Source organism: Podarcis erhardii, assembly GCF_964252035.2.
Source record: "Podarcis erhardii genome assembly, chromosome: 12".
NCBI classification, from domain to species: domain Eukaryota; kingdom Metazoa; phylum Chordata; class Lepidosauria; order Squamata; family Lacertidae; genus Podarcis; species Podarcis erhardii.
Genome location: NC_138513.1, coordinates 43,885,080 through 43,899,191, shown reverse-complemented (window position 1 = coordinate 43,899,191; position 14,112 = coordinate 43,885,080). Strand labels below are relative to the sequence as shown.

The following is a 14,112-nucleotide window of genomic DNA, read 5'->3' as shown; positions in this document are numbered from 1 at the left end:
ATTCTGCCAATGCTGATTATGAATAATAGAGGTTTCATATACTAAGCAATTATGTTATGTAATGTCAACTTTTCTTATTTTATACAATGTTACTGCTCATGCAGGTGCTTACTGGAAATTTTACAGACTACTACTAGAACTTACTTTATTTTTTGTTCCATTTCTTCTACCGATTCTTTTTTCATTATCTCCAGCTCCTGCTGATGTTCCTTCCGCAGGATACGCAAATCCTTCTGTAGCCTACTCACATCTTTGGCAAGTTTCTGTTTCTCCCGCTCAGTCTCCTCCACTTTAGCTTGCAAATCCTTTTGCTCAATGTGCAGATCATCAAGCAGTTTCTGAAGCTCAAGGACTGATCTACTCTTTTCTTCTGTGCTTTCTTTCAAGTCTTTTATAAGGCCATTTCTTTCCTCCAGCTGCTGTTGGAGTCCCTGCAAATTTTCATCGTGTTTTGAAATAGTATCCCCCATCTCAATTCTGTTTAGTTCTCTCTCTTTTGTTAAAGTCTCATCCAAACTGTGTATCTTTTGTTGCAAAGACTGCCTCTCTCCCTCCTTTTCTTGCAGCTTTTCTTGCAAGTCTTTAATCATACCCTCCATATTTTGCTCTTTTTGTTCTTTGGTTTTCAGTTCTTCTTGGATAGCTGCATGCTTCTTAATTTGCTCCTCAAGTGCTTGTTGAAGCTTTTCAAGGTCTTCTTGCTCCTTTTTACAGAGTTCTTCATGTTGATGCTGAGCCTCTAGCTTTGAAACACTACTTGCTTTTTGTTCCTCGTCATACATCTTTAGCTGTCTCTCCTTTTCCAATAAATCTTTTTGTAAACCATCTATTTTTAATTCATACATCTGTTGCATGTCCCCTAATGCACATACTTTGTCTTGTTCTGTGGAAACTTTTAAGGTTTCTACCTTCTGTATCATCTCCTTTTCTAACTCAGAACTGATTGATCTAATTTTGTCTTCTAAATACGTAATCTTGTCTTCTTTGTCTTGCAATTTTTGCTTTAACTGCTGTTCCATGTCTTGTCTATATTGCTGTTCCCTTTCTTCCATTTGAGATGTCAGTTGCTTCCTAATAGAAGCAATTTTTTGTTCAGCCTTTTTTTTCAGGTCTCCTATTTTAGCAGTGGTTTCTGAAGTAAGCCTCTCTTCCAAAGACTTTAATTCTTCCTCTTTGCTTTTCATTAAAGCCACTTTTGTTTCTTCAAATTCTTTTGATTTTTCCCCAAGGTCAACTTCCATGGTCTGCATTTTCTTTTCAAAAAGTAGTACTTCTTGTTCCATCTCTTTAAGCCTTTTATCCTTTTCCATAACTGCCACCTGAGCTTGTTGAAGCTCTTGTGCCAGCTCTTTTTGCTCTCTGTTCTGCTCATTGTGTCTTTTGAGTTCGTCCATTAAGGAATCATTTTCTGCTGTTTTCCGAGTGATGTGTTCTTCTAGCTCAGCAATTCTTGCTGTATGGATTTTTAACTCGGCAACCAAATCAGACTCTTGTTTTTCTCTTCTAATCTGCTTTTGTTCCAGTAAGCCTTTCAAATGTTCTATGTGCTTGGTTTGCTTATCACACACTTCCTTAATTTTATTCAATTCCTCTTCTTTTTCGATAGCTTGGTTATTACTCAGTTCAACTTTGTTTTGTAATTCTTTAATTGTGTTATGATTCTGTGTAAATCTTGACTGGGCTTTCTTCTTCCACTCTGACATCTTGTTCATCCAGTGGTCTACCTGTTCAAGAGCAGTTGCTTTTTCCTGACTCAGTGTTTCAATTCTGGAAGACAATTCTTGCACCTCATTCAACAGCTGAAGTCGATTTTCTTTGTGTTGCTTGTTTAACTGAGTTGTGGCAGCATCTTTTTCTGATTTGTCGATTTCAAGCTTGAGATTTAACTCACTGACAAGCTTGTTAAGATCAGTGATCTCTGCCTTCTTTTCATTTAGCTCCTCCTTCAGAGAAGTGACAGCATTAATATGTTCAGACAATTCTTTCTTCAACTGTGTGATGAAAGTTTCTTTCTCTGTTGCTGCTTCCTGCTGGTGTCCTCCTTCTTTTTGCAATTGCTCTTTTTCTGTCACGAGTCTGTCAATATCCACTTTCAGAGACATTATCAAGTTTTCCTTTTCTTGCAAGTGTTGTTTTGATTCTTTGAAACAGCTGGTTAAAGTATCACGACTCTCTCTTATTTGCTTAAGTTGAGCTTCTAGGTCAGGAATTTTACAGGTTTTAATTAATATTGCTTCTTTTATTTTTGTTGTGCAATTGTGACAGTGTACAACTCTAGAAATTGCCGAAGAAATTTTTTCATTGCATTTCTCAAGCAGTTCAGTGATTTTTATTTCTAGGAAAGATTCTGCTTTCTGCCGGTAATCCTCTAGTTGTGTAGCTATATCCCTTGCAAACTTCTCAAATTCCGCTTTTTTTTGTTGAAGCTCCAAATGTTTGTCCTCCAGTTTTTTCTCATAATCTTCACACTCTTTAGAATGTGACAATTTCAGGGCCTTGAGTTGTTCATCATATGTTTTCAACTTCTCTGCCAGCTCACCAACTTTGTTCTTCTCTTTTTCTCCTACTGCTTTTACTTCACTAAGCTGTTCCTGGACTTCTATCTTCTCCTTCAGAGACAAACTAAGGTCATCCTCTAGTTTCTCAAGTTGCTTTTTCAAATCAGTTTCTCTCTGCGTCAAAACTGTCACTTGAGCTAATGTTTGCTGTAGCTGTTCTTGCAACTCATTCAACAATTTGTCCCTCTCTGTCTGTTCATTCTTTAACCGAGTAATATCTGCATTTCTGTCCTCCCTTTCAATACTGAAGGTGGCCAGTTTCTGTTTCAGGTCTCCTACTTCTTGATCTTTTTCTTGCAACTCTATTTCATGCTTTTCTCCAAGTTCTTCAGCCAGCTGACTCAGCTTCTTCTCCCAGGTTTGGACAACTTCTTCTAGTTCTTGTTTGTGAGCTTCAAGCAGGCTTTCTAGTTGTTCCTTCTGATTCTTCTCCAGTTTTGACACAGCATCATCAATTCCAGTTGAACTGGCATGGGCCATTTCCAGCATTTTTGCATTGAATTGCTTCTCTTTCTGACTAAATTCCAACTGTTTATTCTCCATCTCCTTTTTGAGTTTTGCTTCCTGCTCTGAAAGTTGCTTCTTGAATCTCTCCTGCATTTCCTTGGATTTTCCTTTAACTTTCTCCATTTGTGTCTCTTGTTGCTTAAATCTGATTTCATATTCACTCTTTAAAGCACTAATTTCTGCCTCTTTGGCTGATAGCTGCTGTCCAAGTTTCTCAATTTGTTGATTCAATAGCCCCTTTGTTTGTTCAAGCTCCTTTTCCTTATCAGTAAAATGACTCTTTGCCCGATTTACCTCTTCTCTAAGATCTCTTAACTGTGATTCATGCTGTTCTGTCAGAGATGACACTTTCTGCATATTTTCTTTCTTTTGCTCCTCAAGTTCACATTTCAGATCACGTACCTCGGATATCTGAACCTTTAATTCAGCTTTGAGTTCATTCAGTTCAGCTTCGGTTTTTACAACCTGTTCATCAAGACGTGACTTTTCAGCGTCTACATTTCCCAGCTTTTGCTGCAAATCTATTAACTTTTGTTCGTAAATGCTTGCTTGTTCTCTGGCCATGCTCTCCTTGGACTGAAAAAGGCCATCTAGTTCAGTAGACTTTTCTTTGCATTCAATTTCAGCCTTTCTAAGAGATTCCTTCAGTGTTTTCAAATGCTCTTCCAATTCCACTTGGCATTTCTCTTTTTCTTCCAAGAGTAGCTTGAGTTGACTAATTTCATCTTTGAATGTTTTCTCCATGACTTCCTTATCTTTAAAGATAGTTTCAACTTGTTCCTTATGATGATTCTTCTGTTGCTCCAGCTTTCCCTCAAACTCTAGCTTTGCTTTATCTGCATCATCTTTTAATATCGACAAACGCCGTTCAAGATCTTGACGAATTTTTAATGTGTCTGATAACTCAGAAGAGAGTGCTTCTAGCTCGGTTTGTTTCACATCAAGCTTTTCTAAAGTTTTTTCATTCATCTCTTCTATATGGCCGTGAAATTGAGTCTCTTTCTCTTTCAATACTTTAGTCACTTCATCAAGCTGCATTTTCAATTTGTCCATTTCCGACTGCTTCTGCAGTCTTAATGTATCAAGTTTTTCTGCCCAAACTTGTTGTTCTTGCCGTTTCACATCCTCAAGCTCTTCTCTATGTTTTTCAACCATGGCAGTGATTTCTTTATTGTGCCTGTTGTTTTCTGATTCTATTTGAGCAGTCAGTTCCTCCAACTGGCGGTCATTCTGCGAACACTTTGGAAGGGAACTTTCCAATTCTAGAATTCTCTGTTTAAAAGATTGGTTGAAAAATATCATCAATCCCTTTTTCTGTGACTGACTCCTACTTGAATATAATACTTTAATGAAATTACTACTATGAGCTATACATTTCAAAACATTATGACATAATCCATCCAAAATTAAGTACTTTCAAATCCCAATGATGGGCGCATTAAACATATGCTCCGCTGCCTCCCATGTGAATCAATAGAACTCCAAAGTACTGAACTTTGGCTGGATTGCACCCTTAATAGGTGCCAATTTTATATAGCCTTGATGTACAGAAGGAGAATGGGGAAATATTACTGGACCCAAAGCTGAGAAAAACTTCCAGAACCATTACATACTTTTCTCATTAAAGTGGAATAAAGTCAAAGAGCAAGGGGGGGGTTCTCAAATTCCATCACAATGAATAATAAGAACACAGTGGTTCCCCGCAAGACGAATGCCTCACTAGACGAAAAACTCGCTAGACGAAAGGGTTTTCCGTTTTTCGAGGTGCTTCGCAAGACGAATTTCCCTATGGACTTGCTTCGCAAGACGAAAACATCTTGTGAGTTTGCTTCCTTTTTCTTAAAGCCGTTAATACCTGGGGAATCCGCACTCCGCAAGACGAAAAAATCGCAAGACGAAGCAACTCGTGGAACGAATTAATTTCGTCTTGCGAGGCACCACTGCAATTTGAATCTTCGTAGTGTGAGTAAGATAAGAAAGTCCTTAACAAAATATTTCCTCAAAAGAGCTAACTTTGGCCTTAGACTGAGCCAAGTGATGGTCAGTTAAGTACCACAATGCAGTATTTGGCCCTTTCCTCCTGCCTCCCTGTAAAATCACCCACAACAGTACATAAAGGCATAAGAGGCATGGCATTATCAACTGCATAGCATGCCTGTCAGATTAAAATCAGCACAACAGACTTACACACTGCTTTTGACATTGTGTCTCCACCCCACTTCCACATGGCCTAGGGCACACGTACCTAGGTTACAAGGTATACAGGTTCTTGGAACTAAGTGATTGGCTATTCTTGAATTAGAGGGGAATGGTCACATTCACCTACCGAATCATTTAAAGCTCCTGGAAAAGGGCATCTAACAAAGCAGTAGCTTGTACAAAGAGAAAGTTGTGTAGCTGACTCCCAAACACGAATCGTGATAATTAATGTAAGGATGAACATCATATGCCTCCTATGTTCTGTTTCTAAGACCACCAAGGCATGTGGAAGAGGAAGGCAAGGAAAGATGAAACAGGAGAATATGAGGCTAGGTTATTCTTCTCCTGCTGCAACATATCTATTTAGAGACACTATGTTAGGCTCAAATAAAAGTTTCTGCCCCCTTTGTTGTTTGCCTCAACTGATTTCACAATCTTTCTCATGAATCGCATTATGTTTTTAATATTCTGTTGGGAGCCGCCCAGAATGGCTGGGGCAACCCAATCAGATGGGTGGCATATAAATAATAAAATGTAATAATAATAATAATAAACACCCATGCCCTTTGGGGCCAAGCACCCTTCCTAAATTTCTCTCATTAGACGCAATTATAGGTATGCATACCCCTCATATGCAGTTTATATTTTAGGTTTGTGCAATATAAAAAAGGAGTCCAATGTTCGAAATCTTTTACTCACGGTTTTGTAGGTTTCTATTTCTTGCTGCATGTCCTCTAGTTTTCTGTCACATTCCAACTGAATTGCTTTTTTCTGCAGTTCCAGTTCTTCTAGGGCTAACGATTCCTGTTGTTCCTTTTCTTGTGTAGTCTGTAAGTGTTCACTCTGGCACTTTTCCTGTGTCAAGAATTATGACTTTTTAAAAAAGAAAGTACCATAAAGTCACTGATCTATCAGCAGCACTAGGAGTATTATCTATTTTAATTCTTGCTCGTAGATTTTTTTTAAAAAGTGGATATCACACAAACAGATTAAAAGTCCACAAAGAACCTTATAATTTTATATTTTTCATGTAACTGTAAAGAATCTGAAAGTGAAGTTTCTGTGTGCAGAAAATGAAGAAATAGCAGCAATAATCTAGATTTAGAATTAATCTATTAGTCCTTATCTAACCTTACATACATGCATGACCAGCAGTAACAGGGTCTAAGGGAAAAGCTTCCATGTCAAAACTCTGTAACCTTTTCCTCAGCATAATTCCCTGACTCTACCTATCCATCGATAGGGATGCAAGCACATTTGTTCCATAGTATACAGGGAGCCTTCAACCAAACACAGTTCAGCTTACTAATATGTGCATTTGCAAACACTTGAGTAAAGGTGACTGGATAAAAAAGACTGCCTTTTCAGTTACACAACACAATGAAATATGGACAAGTTCTGTCTGGAAACTCTTATCTGGAAACCCATTTCCATACATTATGTTTCAGGTATATGTTTAAACCAAGCAAACTACCTAAAAAGGGTTGCGGGAGAAAGAAAAAGGAAGCATTTAGAACAGATAGGCAAACTCTCCAAAACGTGTCAAAAGTTCAGAAGTTCCTCTTTATATTACAGGAATGTCTAGAACATCTAGGATTGGTTACTGTAATGTACTGCATGTGCAGTTACCCTTGAAAACTATTTAAAAAACTACTGAGTTTGTTCAAAGTACAGGGTCCTGACTACTGACTGGGACAAGTCAGCAGGAAGGTATCCCAGCAATACCGAAAGCACTAGCTTCTTGCTAGTTTCCAAGCACAACTGAAAATCCTGGTGCTCATCTTTAAATCCTTCTAGAGTTTAGGACACTGGTCCCATACCAATCTGCCAGTATATTGAGGCCATTTTCAGAGGCTCTCCTCCAGATGCCCCAAATTTCTGGAGGTAAGAAACTGTGGGATCCCATTTGTAGAATTCCTCTCCCAGGGAGGCCTACCATTTACTTCCATTGTTATCCTTTTGACACCAAGCACCAACATTCCATTCTCCCAAACTTTTTAATGCATTGTTGTGTTCTTGATTAACATGAACTTACTTATTGCATTTTATTTTAGAAATTGCTGAAGGGTGGTGTGCATATATGTACATATTTTAAATAAATAGGTGTTATTATTCACTTGGTCTGTAGATTCCCAGATATACATCCAAATGCATCTTTATGCACCAAGTTCTCCTATTCATACTTAGCTTTATTCATCATCACAAACACACGTATAGACACACCAGACCCATCTGGCTCTTAAGAGACACTTACAAGAGCTGTTTTCATTTGTTCCTGAAACGCCTGGTCTTGAGCCCGTAATCTATCATTTAATATCTGTTCTTTGCTAGCCAATTCCCTTTTATGTAACTTTTCTAGTTCGGTAATTCGTTCTTCTGAAGATTTCTGCAAATTTGAAAGGCACACGTCTGATGTTACCCAAGAAACAAAGGTGCTTCTATATTATTGATCAAAGAGAAATGAAATAAAGAACAAAAATGTGACTAAACAGATGGCTTTCTTGCAAGAAATGCTATTTGGTGCTTTTTTTAAAAAATAAAAGATCCAAAAGAGTTCCAGTTCACATCTGCAATTCTATCTACATTTACTAAGGAATAAGTCCCATTCACCTCAAAGAGGCAGAGATGCAGAGAATTGCACTATGAATGACTCGCATCTTCCCATTCAGTTTTTAATAGGCCTTTAAGAGTACAATTCTAATTATGCTTACTCAGAAGTCCCACTGAATCCAATGGGCCTTACTTCAAAGTATGCATGCATAGAACTACAGCCAAACAGTGCAATCCTATTAATATTTACTCAGCAGTAATAGCTGCATACAATGGAGTTAACTCCCAGATAAGTATGTATAGCATTACAACCTTAGTCATATATTTCTGGGTGTTGCCTAGCAGCCAGGTTCAACACAATACTACAGAATCCATATACCTTTTCTACCTTACAGAGATTCAAACAATTCCTATCCATATTTTGGTTCTGCAGCAGAGAAAGTGGCATGATTAAACACACAAATTCTTTTGTGTGTTAAACAAGGCTTTAATGGAACAGTGTAAAGCTGCAAGATTGATTTATTATCAGATTCTTAGTACAGTGGTACCTCGGGTTACAGGCGCTTCAGGTTACGCTTCAGGGTTGTGCACCGTGCTGAACTCAGAAATACCGGAACGAGTTACTTCTGGGTTTTGGCGCTTGCGCATGCGCAGAACTGCCAAATCGCGACCTGCGTGACGCGGCACTGTGGGTTGTGAACGTGCCTCCCGCACGGATCCTGCTGCAAAACCAACCCGAGGTTCCACTGTATAAAGGTAAAGGGACCCCTGACCATTAGGACCAGTTGTGACCGACTCTGGGGTTGCAGCACTCATCTGGCTTTATTGGCCAAGGGAGCCGGCGTACAGCTTCCAGGTCATGTGGCCAGCATGACTAAGCTGCTTCTGGCGAACCAGAGCAGTGCACAGAAACGCTGTTTACCTTCCCGCTTACCTACTTGCACTTTGACGTGCTTTCGAACTGCTAGGTTGGCAGGAGCAGGGACCAAACAACGGGAGCTCACCCCGTCGCGGGGATTTGAACCGCCGACCTCTCTGATCGGCAAGTCCTAGGCTCTGTGGTTTAACCCTCAGCACCACCCACGTCCCGTTCCACTGTATACTGCACTTTTATTCACCCATACACCCCCCCCCCAACAAGGGAAGATTGAACTCTGCCAGTATTAACATGATATATTCTGATTTCAATGTGAATTGTTACCTTATCTCTGCAGTTTACCTTACAGAAGATCTAGCATTTACCTTCATAATATTAACCACCTCCTGCTTCACCCTTGTTAATTCCTGTTGAAGGCTCACACGCTCTTCCTCGCTTGCCTTTTCTACTGCCTTGATCCTTTCATCCATTTCTGCTTGCAGTTTCTTGCGTGCTTCTTCAGTCCTTTGGGCTGCACTGAGAGCCTTCTCAAGCTCTTCAAATGCTGCAGAAAACAAGAAAAAGAAGAGGTTATATGTATGGTTTAACATGGCAGAAACTCTAGACAAAGTAAAATTACCATATGTAGGCCATATTCTCACTGAATAACCTAGCTAAAGAGAAATCATGAAGTCAGCCTGGAAAGGCAAGCATTTACTATTATGTCAACAAAATAAAACTCAGAAATCAAGGGACTAGGTTCTGCTTCCTGCTTAGTGTCAAACATCTCAACCCTTAAAATAAATTGAAAAAGAATATTGTATAGAAGAGGTAATTCAACAGAAATTCCCTTTTCACTCATGACTGCATAGCAATTCTCAGGCGTCTATAAGAATGTCTGGAATGCCTGCACTCGTGTAATCCTAAGAGCAGCTTATTTGCATTAGAACAGTGAATAACTATACTGCCATTTAACTTTTATACAGTTTCTTTAAACTTCATTACAGCTCAATTGGTGTCCTTGTTTTAGCTCTCTAGGAGACAGGTCAGAACACTACTTTCATCAGCACATAACACTAAATCCAACCATGGATAAGTGTGAACAAGCAAAAATCACAGCCACTTTGTTCCTCCTGTGAGCCTGTTGCACTACCAGAAGCCAAGTCATGGTTTGCTTTGGCATTACATGCAAATCTAAACCACAGGTTGTCGTTTCCAAAGAAACGATGAGTGGTAAGCAAATAACAGCTGGTTACAACTCATAGTTTATTTGGAATGAGACAAACCATAAGCCTGGATTCACACATAATGCTAAAAAAATGGTGATTTAGCTCTCAGTATTACTGCAGCAACAGGAGGGAAGCAAAACAGCTGATATTTTTGCTCTGTGCATCAGCAAGCTTGCTCATGTCAACCTAAGCCACAGTTTGGCATAATGTTATATGTGAACCAAGTCTGGGCAGTGCATAATTAATATTGCAACTTGCTGATTATTTACTATGCATACGACTATATGCTGGTCTTCTCTTAGTCTTCCTTTTATGTAAATTTAGTTGGTGTCTTAGCTGCTTTGATTATCCCTTTTTAAGATAGAAAAGTGGGATGACGATTGTTTTAAATACATGAAAAGTAATTTTATAATTAAAAAATGTTATGACTGAATGTTATGACTGAAGAATTTTTATCAATGTTGTTGTTTTGGCATAGTAAAATCCTCAAGTAGTGGGGGGGGGATGAAGTTGCCACATTGGTTAAATTGTTAAAAAAGCTATTTGCATTCTTCTACATGGGGGGACTCTTCCATAAAGACACTTTGCAATAGAAAAATGATGCCGTTAACGCCCTTTGTGAAGGCTCTACCACATTAGCATGAGATTTGGCCCCGTGTGCCTTCCAGCACACTTCAGAACATATTTATCAATCCCATTGTACTGAAATGTAGGTGCATTTCATATGTTCAGCACAAAGTACTAACATAAATAAGCATATACTAGTAATGGACAAATTTAGGAACTCCCATATAATCCAAACATTAGCACTACCGCATTTAAAAATATGGCACTGCCCATCTTCTCTGTCTTTTAATGAATTATCTATATGCAGTAGCATTGGCTGTTACTGGGCTATGGTTGCAAATGTCTAGCGGAGTGTCACAGCACTGTCAAGGCTGCAATCCTATATTTGGGTGTAAGCTCCACTGAATTCAATGGGTCTTACTACTGAGTAGACACTCATAGAATGGTGCTAAATTTTAAAAGGGGGAAAGGAAATGATTCAACATGAGAATGCTATTTTGGGTGGCAGCAGCGTGTCAACTGCAATGCACACTTTTCCCCTTAAGCTCTGATGGAGGATGAGCAATGAAACCTCATAGTGCAATAAATCAGAATTTAAGGTGTCAAAGGGCTACCTTCTAAAAGGCAGAGTTCAAAAATGCACAGGCCATTTTATTTATTTATTTATTTATTTTTAGCTTTTTGAAATGTAAAATGGGTGAAAAAGAAATACACATTCAGGCCCACAGGCAGGAAGAACAGAAACTTTCCAGTAAAGACTAGGAATGACTACTCAAATGCAGAAACCCAGCAACATGCAGCTGTATTACCATAAATACAAACACATGACACCAGGAAGAAAGCTACGCAAGCATGAAAACACAAAGAAGCAGCACTTCACAGAAACACATTCTGTTCTCTAAAAGTAAAATTTTATGCATCTCAGGCATCCTAACACATAAGCAGAAACACAACATTACTATTTGAGGTAGCTAATTCTAATACAAGGGGCAGGTGCCAGCTGCAAATGATTGTGTATACTCATGAAGTTACACAACAGGTGTCCATGTTAACCTTTTACTCACTCAGTGAGTCTGGTTAAACCAAAGCTATAAAACCAAATCGTAAAACAGAGGTGGGTTTTCGCCCCCGTTATACTAGCGTAGCTGTTTCATAGTAATCAATGTGTGAGAATATTCTGCAATTTGCACTTGACAGGAAATCTAAGCAAGAGCTGTTTGACAGTGGAATGGGGTACTTCCAAAGTTGATGGGCTCCCCCTTCATTGGAGGTTTTTAAACAGAGGTTGGGTGGCAATTTGTCAGTGATTATTTAGCTGTGATTCCTGCACTGCACAAGGTTGGACAAAATCCAACTCTACAATTCTGTGTTTCTATGAATCTAAGTACACAATGATAAATCACTTCCACTGAACTGATCACATTGTAGCTTTCTGGGGCAAACATGAATGTTTTTCAAGGCAAATGCTAAAGGCATTCCTAAGCAATGCCACCAATGCAATTGAAGCTACGAGCCACAAACAATAGATGAGATGGTAAGCCAGAGTTCTTGACTGTGCTCCTTCAGACTGCAGGTGAGGACAGCAGAGATTTTTTTTTAAAAATTAAAAGATGTACTTTTAATTTAACTGCTCTTGGTCCTTACTGCAATCAATGATAAGGGTTAGTCACAACCCAAGTCCCAATCGTTCAACAGGAAATAGTCCTTATTGAAATTGCTACAAAAAGTTAAGTACAACTAACTCTCTAGACTAGATCCAACCCACTGACTTCAGTAGGGAAAAAATCTCACTGCCCCTCTCTCCACAGAAGAAAGCTGTGCAGTGGAAAGCCATGCTTATCAACTAATCTGCTGTTTGTGAAAACTGTCATCACTTTTTTAAAGGAGTTTGTGATATGGAAGAGGAGCGAAAGGAAGGGTTGAGCTTCACCTGAGCTAGCAAGCTTACATTCATATTCTCAAAAATGCATTTTGTGGGTTTCCACAAAATGGTCTCTCTATGAAATAATGAACTATAGAAGAATGGTATCTTTTACTGGTCCAACTCTGTTTTAAAGCAAGTTATCAAGCTGTTGAACGCAAGTTGAGCACACAGGTTCTCCATCAGTTATAGGGGATTTAAGATGAAGTATAAATTATCTGTTTTTATACATGAAAGCCTAGCTTCTCACCTTGCACTAACAAATAAAGATTCAGAGAAGGTTCAATTGACTTTTGCCAGACAAAGAGATAGCTCATGGCTCAGAGTGTTTCAGGGAAAAATATCACATTTATTTGACTACTCTGTGGGATTCCATGGGATAAAAGAAACATTACCAGGCTGCAGAATGTTGGCAACTGAATTGATGTTGCGCCAAAAAAGATGAAGGCAGCCATATACAAGGGTGTGTTGCATCATTATGAGCCACAGAGTGGTATTCTGTGAGATCAACAGCATATCCTTTTTCTCTAATGGAACTGGTGAAGGAAAATGATGAGCACAATTTGCAATTATTTTTAAAACACTCTTCATTTTTTAAAAAAAGTGGTGCCAGCCATAAGCCAACTCCTTGCTTTTGCTCTGATGAAATACCTAGGTGTGGTTCAAAAGCTTGCAACAAATTTTCATAAACAACTAGAGTTGGTGCAATAAAAGCTATCTTTACCTCTTTCTTTTAAGTCTTTCATGCCATATTAACTGATGTCTTCAACTTATGGCACTATCTAGTGGTGAAAGCAGGAGATAGCAGCATGGAACCAAATTATGCAGACTAAGAAATACTCATTTAGTCTGTTTCAACAAGTATGCAAGAAATGGAAGTGCAGAACTGTAACAAAAAAAATCATCTAGTCAAAACAACATTCTCTTACATTTAGGCAACCTGCACCAATAATGATTTTGAATAAGCACCTGAATATATAAAAGAGTTTCTTGTCTATGAATGGAATAGCTTTTATGCAAAGAAGGAAAACAATTACAAGGATTTATTTGAAATGGTTGTTTTACATGACCAAACACTGGCGAACCCTCACAATGTTTTGTGCAGAATATTTAATACTGGTAAAATGCTAAAGTTTGAATTATGAGAAATTAATGTACAAGTTATTATAACATAACCAATTTCCAAGAGCTGTAAAACAACGCCAAATATTCCAAGGCATTAAGAGATTTAACTACCATACATTGAACTGAAGGCACTCACTTTAGGTATTGCCTGAGAAGCACAGAATTTACTTTCTAAAGCCCTCTGCAAGCAGCAGTTGAGTCATATAAGTAAGAGATCCCTTACCCCAATCCTGTTCATACAAGGCTTGGGAAAGGCACCATGATTCACTTATTGGCATGTGTGGATGCACAAAAATAAGATGCTTAGTGAGATTTTAACACAATACTTTCATTATTACAGAATGAAAAGCTGCAGTAATAATCTGACATATGAACTGAACTGTTATGGTTTTATTTCATTAAGTTTCAAAGTTTAGCATTCCAAGCATATTTTATTATATATATTTATTACAAGAATTGTTGCAATGACTTGCCCATCACATCTGAACACTGGTGACGCAATCCTACCTACTGACTCACAAAAATCAAAACAAGTAGGACTTTGGCTTAAAGCGGTATCTTTGTGTCTCTCAACAACTTAGATATACAAGCATATCGAAT

General features: G+C 38.5%; 1 protein-coding gene across 5 annotated transcripts in view; it reads right to left on the bottom strand.

Annotated features, from left to right (window-relative positions):
- GOLGA4 (golgin A4) overlaps positions 1 to 14,112 on the bottom strand; it is a 58,164-nt gene that overhangs the window by 17,659 nt on the left and 26,393 nt on the right. For 4 of the 5 annotated variants that reach the window (XM_081834707.1, XM_081834708.1, XM_081834709.1 and 1 more), the window contains 4 exons: positions 9,057 to 9,235; positions 7,519 to 7,650; positions 5,964 to 6,119; positions 145 to 4,337 (listed from right to left, as the gene is read on the bottom strand). In XM_081834707.1, coding sequence (XP_081690833.1) covers positions 145 to 4,337; positions 5,964 to 6,119; positions 7,519 to 7,650; positions 9,057 to 9,235 — 4,660 coding nt within the window. The remainder of the gene's footprint in view (positions 1 to 144; positions 4,338 to 5,963; positions 6,120 to 7,518; positions 7,651 to 9,056; positions 9,236 to 14,112) is intronic. The other variant, XM_081834710.1, reaches the window with a different exon arrangement.